The sequence below is a fragment of the Coregonus lavaretus genome (genome assembly GCF_964263955.1).
Source record: "Coregonus lavaretus genome assembly, contig: HAP1_SCAFFOLD_288, whole genome shotgun sequence".
Taxonomy (NCBI): domain Eukaryota; kingdom Metazoa; phylum Chordata; class Actinopteri; order Salmoniformes; family Salmonidae; genus Coregonus; species Coregonus lavaretus.
The window spans coordinates 34283-43187 of NW_028165217.1; the positions used below are offsets into that span (position 1 = coordinate 34283).

Here is an 8905-nt window from a genome sequence, read left to right on the forward strand (position 1 = left end):
TGCCACTCCCGTGCTTCACGGTTGGGATGGTGTTCTTCGGCTTGGAAGGATCCCCCTTTTTCCTCCAAATATAACAATGGTCATTATGGCCAAACATTTCTATTTTTGTTTCATCAGACCAGAGGACATTTCTCCAAAAAGTACGATCTTTGTCCCCATGTGCAGTTGCTAACTGTAGTCTGGCTTTTTTATGGCGGTTTTGGAGCAGTGGCTTCTTCCTTGCCGAGCGGCCTTTCAGGTTATGTCGATATAGGACTTGTTTTACTGTGGATATAGATACTTTTGTACCTGTTTCCTCCAGTATCTTCACAAGGTCCTTTGCTGTTGATCTGGGATAGATTTGCACTTTTCGCACCAAAGTACGTTCATCTCTAGGAGACAGAACGCGTCTCCTTCCTGAGCGGTATGACGGCTGTGTGGTCCCATGGTGTTTATACTTGCGTACTATTGTTTGTACAGATGAAAGTGGTACCTTCAGGCGTTTGGAAATTGCTCCTAAGGATGAACCAGACTTGTGGAGGTCTGCAATTTGTTTTCTGAGGTCTTGGCTAATTTCTTTTGATTTCCCCATTATGTCAAGCAAAGAGGCACTGAGTTTGAAGGTAGGCCTTGAAATACAGCGACAGGTACACCTCCAATTGACTCAAATTATGTCTATCAGAAGCTTCTAAAGCCATGACATCATTTTCTGGAATTTTCCAAGCTGTTTAAAGGCACAGTCAACTTAGTGTATGTAAATCTCTGACCCACTGGAATTGTGATACAGTGAATTATAAGTGAAATAATCTGTCTGTTAACAGTTGTTGGAAAAATTACTTGTGTCATGCACAAAGTAGACGTCCTAACCGACTTGCCAAAACTATAGTTGGTTAATAAGAAATGTGTGGAGTGGTTGAAAAATGGGTTTTAATGACTCCAACCTAAGTGTATGTAAACTTCCGACTTCAACTGTAAATCTCTCTCGAACAAGGTGACTTTTATCAATATACAGTACCAGTCAAATGTTTGGACACACCTACTCATTCAAGGGTTTTTATTTTTACTATTTTCTACATTTTAGAATAATAATGAAGACATCAAAACTATGAAATAACACATATGGAATCATGTAGTAACCAAAAAAGTGTTAAACAAATCAAAATATATTTGAGATTCTTCAAAGTAGCCCACCTTTGCCTTGATGACAGGTTTGCACACTCTTGGCAGTATAAGGTTAAAGCTTAGCAAAGTTACACCTCAATTTCTTCAAGCTATTATATAAAATCGATCAGAACCAATCAGAATTCTGAAGTCTGACTGAATTTTTTTTTTAACAGAGCCTGCCTGTTGAAGCTGAACGTGCAGAATGCCCCACATATGGGGAATGCATGCTGATTGGTAATACGATAGCTAGTTTACATCACACTTCCTCGTGTTTGGTGGATTGTAGGTCACCACCGCCAACCCTCTGTCTGGAATGCATGCCTAGTGGCTAACGTTAGCCAGCTCGAGCTAGCTAGTGAGCTAGCATACAAACTCGGTAACAGAGTAGGTTCTCTTAATGACGGTGGCAATAGTGGATTGTGGGTAGTTCCGAAAATAATATTTAAAAACTCCAAAACATATATATTTTTTGAGTTATAGGTAACCAGATCGCGACTACAACTAATTACTGTCTTTGACCACACTGTTACTTTGGTGAGTAACAATTCCTGCTTCTTACCCTCTGACCATCTAGGTCAGACAGTAGTTCAGAGTATATGACAGTTAGGGTCTGGGCTGGGGAAGCAGGGCTCCATCCGTTAGCGATCATGGGTGGAATTAGGGGAAGGGGGGACCAGGGCCGACAGGACAGGAAAGCCTGTGCAGATCCAGTGGAGGGCGGGTCACAGGAAGAGAGGTCACAGGTTGGGAGGACACAGGTAGAATGGGATCAGAGACAGGATGGTGCTTAAACCATAGAAGAAGTCAAGCACGTGGAGTAGGGTGGTCTAAGTGTCTGCCTCTGGAATACATTCATACCGTTGCAGCATGGGTTCGAATCCGACCCACTGCTTTTTCAGCAATAAATCCTCCCATATTTCCTCTCTATCCTGTCCAAAGCATATCATGTCAGGGAAACAGAGAGATTGACAGTTCACATCATCAAACCACACACGCTTTGTGACATATCCCTCAGGCCAGGGTCGATCTTGGTTTATGGGAGGCAAGAGAAGGTGTGTTATGTGAATTATTTAACAAACTATTTCAGTGTCTCTGTGCGTCTCCCAAAAGGTTGTAAGTCTTTTGGATTTAAGAAACGGACAGAGTCCCGGTCTGCATAGTCAGAGATTTATTCATTGAGAATTCTGCCATCACAATTTCAGAGTCCATCTTTTATACTCATACGTCATACAAAAATCCCTCCCCTCTTTAGGCAGGCTGTAGTTTTCCACTTTAAAACTGCTCTCCTGGCCATCAGTTCACACACACACACACACACACACACATACACACACACACACATACATACACACACACATGCATTCCTTAGTTATCGCCGTCCTCATACTCCTTAAAAAGCCTAACCGTTTCTCTCCTCCCTAAATTGGGAGGCCTCTTTATCTTGGTTTCTTAGTTGTCTGTAGACAGTTCTCCTTGTCCTTTGTTATCTGGTCTAACTCTTACTCACATTGCTAAATAGTAGCTCAATGTCATAGTCTTTACTGGTCCTACACTCACACATTTCTAACACATTTCGCACAGTTTCAGGGTGTAATAATTAGTCATTAATAATTATTCTGTCAAGGTGCTTTATCAATTCCAAGACACGTAAACAACTTTAGAGCGGTAATATCAAACACCAATACCACCTTACCCTGGCACACTGACTTTTATTGAAGAGAGATAACACAGAGATAACACAATGAAAGGCACAGTCAGTCTAACTTTCTAGTTTGAGGTCAGGTTATATAATGTCAGAAAAACAGAGAGATTGACAGTTCACATCATCAAACCACACAAGGTAAGTTTACAAGTTTCTTATGCAATTGAGGGAAATCATGAAAGGTTTAGCGGTCTCGTGCACTTTAAAAGTAGCCATGCAACCAAATCTGGAGCTGCATTAAATGCATCAGTTAGAAGTGAAGTGTGCATTCAAGTTATACTCTATTGTTTAACCTTTTACTGCAGTGGGCTAAATCAGGGTCACACAAAGTGTTTCTTGGTAGTCTTAAACAAATCTACTTTGAAACCAAAGTATACACCTCACACACATGGTTATGGGCTTAAAACAAGAAGACACCTGTACCAGGTCAGGTATAGAGTTGAAATGTATTCCATTTTGAGTTTGCATCCCAATATTACACTTTATATACATCACAGAAGACTGAAATATAACAAAACTGTTTGACATAGAAACACTGGATTTTCTTCGGGGTTTTTGAAATAATGTTTATTAATTATTAAATTATAAAAAAAATATGAATAACATTCCACCCATGAGGCCACTAGGTCATTTGACAGCGGGAAAGGCTATTGTTACATAATAGGGAATGTTGTGCTTCAAGAAATCTGAGGGATGTATAGATTATTAGAGGAGTCATAAGATTATTTCCATGTTTTTCTTTTTTGTTATGAAATCTAGTTATTTACAACCTCAAGGCATGACGAGCAGTAACATGGGTCATCCTCTGATAACGCCAGGCTTACTACTTCTAATGCTGATACCCTCCATCACAGCTGATAGCTCCGGTAAGGTTGAACAACATGCAGTTGAGTAAAGTGCATCTAGACAAGATTATCTCTGTTTACATCTGCAAACCTTTTTTTATCACAGCATTAACATTTTATTTTATTATATTATATTATATTTGACAATTCATTCAAAATACATTAAATGTTACTCCAGGCAACAGATACCCAAAATAGTTTAGGATACATACCCAAAAAAGTCAAGAGACTTGTTTCCATTGTGGTCTCTATATTATTATTATTATATTAATGTTTTCCTGTTGCTGTACTGTCCTGTAGCGGTCTCTAACTCCTTGATATTAGCCATGGCCATAACTCAAGGAAAATCAATAGTAGTTGTTTCCTTCACAGGTTCTGTTGTCACCGGCTGTGAGGCCTGCCACCTGTCATGCCTCTCTGCTCACCAATGAGGTCGAGGTCGAGTCTTCCTCATCCAAGTTAGTCACCTGCAACTGTAAATCAGGCTTTGTCGGCGACGGCATCACCTGCTACGACCTCCAGCTCTGCGCTGGCGGCTCCTGCTGTCGTCAAGGTTACCGCTGGTCCTCGGAGCTGGGTTGTGTGGACGTCGATGAGTGTTCCCTCCCCGACCGACCCTGCACCCCTCCTCAGGTCTGTGAGAACACCCCCGGATCCTTCGACTGCCTCGTGCCTCCTGAAGACGACCTCCGCACCAGTCCTCGTTCTGACTCCCGTTCAGTGCAGTTTCAGTGTGGGGGGAGACGGTGTCCAGTGGGAGAGGACTGTATCAGTGTTGGTGGAACATCCCTCTGTGCAGACCCCTGCCAGTTCTACACTGTACTGAATGATGCCTGGCGGTCCACCACCAACAACGGTGCAGTTAATGGCGAGCACTGTGACATGTCTGTCAACTGGCAGGGCTGGTATCGCCTGTTCCTGGGGAACACCAGTGTTCAGATGCCAGAGAGGTGTGTGGAGAGGTACATGTGTGGAACCCACGCCCCCATGTGGCTCACAGATCCCCATCCCCAGCTGTCAAACAGTGTGGTTCAGAGGGGCGTCTGTGGGAACTGGGCAAGTGGCTGCTGCTCATTTAAACAAGGTCCCATCCATGTCAACGCCTGCTATGGAAACTACTATGTCTACAAGTTTGTCCCTGCAGTAAACTGCCACTTGGCCTACTGTGCAGGTATGTACCATGCTCATCTCTGATTCTTAAGGACATAAAGAATATTCAAGCTGTCTGGAATGCACTCCATCACACACCAAATATATTACCCCTATCCCTCCTGTCCTCCCAGATGTCAACACCAAGGTGTGTTCTACCTGTAGAAACGATGAGACCTGCATGAGTGAGGATAAGATCAAATGGAGGTGTGTGTTAAAGAAAAATGAAAATAAAGATGCGCAAACATTAACCCAACAGAGACACTACCAACAGCAAAGATTAGGAGTTCATCAATATATCTTTAATTTGTGTGGGTTTTGTTATGTAAACTGCTGCGTTTATTTCATAGCTCTGGAGCTGGTCTGTGGGCGGAACTTCATACAGGTGGGCCTTCAAATGGTTAACCAGGAGGCCGGACGTCTGGATCCTTCCTCTGCTCACCTGGCCGACCCCAGTTGCTCCGCCCACCAGAAGGCTAACGGCACGGTGTGGTACCAGGTGGAGCGCAGGGAGGGACGCTGTGGCAACACTCTGGAGGTGAGAACACATTACCTCAATGTGTCCCAAGAGATGATGCAACACTGGAGGAGTAACTTACAATGTAATGGATCTATCTTATGCCCTTTTGTCTTTTCTCCAGACCAACGCCACCCATGCTGTCTACTCCAACAGCTTATTTGTTTACCCATTTAATACAAGAAACGACTCTCTCTCCCGACCCGTGAGCCTTCCATTCTCCTGTGCCTATCCCCTGGAGACAGAGAGCAGCCTGGATGTAGCCATCAAACCCTACCTGCTGTGAGAAATAGGATTTTGTCTTTTTGTAGGCCTACTTCTCCCAAACTGTTTGTTTTTCATTTAATCATCATCTAACTTCATCATCAACACAAGCTGTCATTATAAACTACATTTAGTCTTAGCATTATATACTAAATCTGACTTCCAAAGGATGAGGCTGTCTAATCTCTGGTTGCTTTATGTTCACCTCTCGACAGAACGGAGGGTGGAGTTTCAGGTTTAGGTGCCAAGGCCAAATCCTTCATGTCTCTGTATCGAAACTCCAACTTCACAAAGCCTTACCCACCTGGAGAAGTCCTCCTGCCAGTGGGCTCGGCCTTGCACGTGGGCGTGTCCGTAGACGAGACAGACGACCAGTTGGTGGTTATTCTGGAGAATTGCTACGCCACTCACACCCCCAACTTTGATGATCTTATGCGATACGTCCTTATTCAGAACAGGTCTGTCCATGCATTCTTGAGTTGTGTGTGACCATTTACTAAAACAGTTTTTCTGCATGAATATTTACATTTAGTATTCAGAAAGTATTCATGCTTTGACTTATTCCACATTTTGTGTTACAGCCTGAATTCAAAATGGATTGAATATAAAAAATGTCTTACCCATCTACACACAATAACCCATAATGATGAAGTGAAAACATGTTGTTGTTATTTTGTGCACATTTCTTGAAAATGAAATACAGAAATATCAAATTTACATAAGTATCACACCCCTGAGTCAATACATGTTAGAATCACCTTTGGCAGTGATTACAGCTGTGAGTTTTTTGGGGTAAGTCTGTAAGAGCTTTGCACACCTGGATTGTACAATATTATTTTTTAAATTCTTCAAGCTCTGTCAAGTTTGTTGCTGCCCATTGCTGGACAGCCATTTTCAAGTCTTGCCATAGATTTTCAAGCTGATTTAAGTCAAAACTGTAACTAAGACACTCAGGAACGTTCAATGTCATCTTGGTAAGCAACTCCTGTGCATATTTGGCTCTGTGTTTTATGTTATTGTCCTGCTGAAAGGTGAACTTGTCTCCCAGAGTTTGTTGGACAGCAGACTGAACCAGGTTTTCCTGTAGGATTTTGCCTGTGCTTAGCTCTATTCCGTTTCTTTTTATCCTAAAAAACTCCCTAATCCTTGCCGATGACAAGCATACCCATAACATGATGCAGCCACCACCATGCTTGAAAATATGAAAAGTGGGTCTCAGTGATGTGTTGTGTTGGATTTGCCCCAAACACAATGCTTTTTATTCAGGACATAAAGTAAATTTCTTTGCCAAATGTTTTGCAGTTTTACTTTAGTGCCTTATTGCAAACAGAATGCATGTTTTGGAATATTTGTATTCTGTACAGGCTTCCTTCTTTTCACTCGGTCATTTAGGTTAGTATTGTGGAGTAACTACAATGTTGTTGATCCGTCCTTAGTTTTCTCCTATCACAGCCATTAAACTCTGTAACTGTTTTAAAGTCACCGTTGGCCTCATGTTGAAATCCCTGAGCAGTTTCCTTCCTCTCCGGCAACTGAATTAGGAAGGACGCCTGTATCTTTGTAGTGACTGTGTGTATTGATACATCATCCAAAGTGTAATTAATAACTTCACCATGCTCAAAGGGATATAACTTATTAAGCAAATTTTTACTCCTGAACTTATTTAGGCTTGCCATAACAAAGTGGCTGAATACTTATTGACTCAAGACATTTTAGCGTTTAATTTTTAATGAATTTGTATAAATTTCAAAAAACATAATTCCACTTTGACATTATGGGGTATTGTATGTAGGCCAGTGACACAACATCTCAGTTTAATCCATTTTAAATTCAGGCTGTAACACAACAACATGTGGAAAAAGTCAAGGGGTGTGAATACTTTCTGAAGGCACTGTATTTAATAGAGTTTTTCTATGCACTGCGTGAAAATGATTCGGTCACAGGTGCCCTAGTAACCAACGTCAGGTGAGGGTGGAGGAGAGCGGCTCATCTCTCAGGGCTCGCTTCTCTGCTCTGCTGTTCCTGTACCAGGGGGACTACCGGGACGTCTTCCTGCACTGCAGCCTCAGCCTGTGTGACCAGAGGAGCTCCTCCTGCACTCCAGTGAGTCCTCAACTCCTCCACAGTCTCTCTCTCTCTCTAGTCCTGCTGAGTCTCTCCCTGGTGTTCCTGCTTCAGTGTCTGGTGTCTCTGCTGCAGTGTCTGGTGTCTCCCTGGTGTTTCTGCCTTAGGGTCTGTTCTCTCTGACTGTCTTTGGTCTCTCTCCTCAGAACTGTGGTAGAAGAATATCCCGCTCTGTCTCCACCTCGGCCTCCCAAGAGTCCCTTACCGTCGGACCAATCACCTGTGAGTATTTTTGATATCATCACACTCACCTCAAAGTAACTTGTGCGCAGTCAGACACACACATACACACACACACCTCACTGGTAACCTTGTCTTTGCAATGTTTGTCTTCTAGGGACCAAAGGGCCCGAGTGAACCAAACAGCCCTGCAATGGGACAACAGAGAGTTTCTGTATCTTAACGATTATGAGATAATAAAGTGAACCTTTTTACTATTATATCAGTCTGTTGTGTCATTATATCAATGGCTGTTCTCTGTTGTCTCTTGGTCTGGTCTGTTGGCGAATCAGAGTTAGGGTTACAGATGTTAAATCTTAATTTGATCACCTTGTTGTTGCAGGAAATTCAAACTTGTAATGTATTCAAGGTATAAAAAGGCATGTAAAGTTTGTAATTACCAAATTTCAGATTTGATTTGCCCTAACAAAATGTATCAACCCCTACAAAAATGTCAATTAATTATAATCCACACAATAATTCACATTTCCTGTTGCTGCAGGATTATTTTCCTGCTGTTAGAAACCGGTCAAATTAAGATCCAACACCTATCTAACACACACACACACACACACACACACACACACACACACACACACACACACACACACACACACACACACACCTCAACTGGAGACCTTATTTAGAAATGTAATAAAACAATTTGAAGGTAGCTCAGCAGGTAGGGATGGGGATTTGGGATCAGGCACCAGCATAGGTACAAGATCGAATCCTGGCTACGGTAGATTCTTTTTTTTTTAGGTGAGACCAACCTGTCTTCCCATTGTTATTCCAATCATTTGTTTTATTTTAGTGTAGTCTATGATAATCTTTTGTCTTTAGCATTCTAAATAATACCACGGATGCACCTGGAGGCAAAAAGGGTAAATAGGATGTGGGATGCGAACCCCACATACTAACTAAATTGAGTTTACCACACAC

The 8905-nt window shown here is 42.3% G+C and overlaps 1 protein-coding gene across 1 annotated transcript; it reads left to right on the plus strand.

The window, feature by feature from the left end:
• Window positions 1-1790: 1790 nt before the first annotated feature.
• LOC311116111 (uromodulin-like) lies at window positions 1791-8101 on the plus strand (the record flags this gene model as incomplete). The annotated part of the gene is made up of 9 exons (XM_084191238.1): window positions 1791-1886; window positions 4063-4861; window positions 4974-5024; window positions 5190-5377; window positions 5481-5638; window positions 5836-6078; window positions 7564-7723; window positions 7891-7966; window positions 8082-8101. The coding sequence occupies 9 exons, from the start codon at window positions 1791-1793 to the stop codon at window positions 8099-8101; spliced, it is 1791 nt and encodes a 596-aa protein (XP_084047364.1).
• Between the last annotated feature and the right edge of the window lie 804 nt (window positions 8102-8905).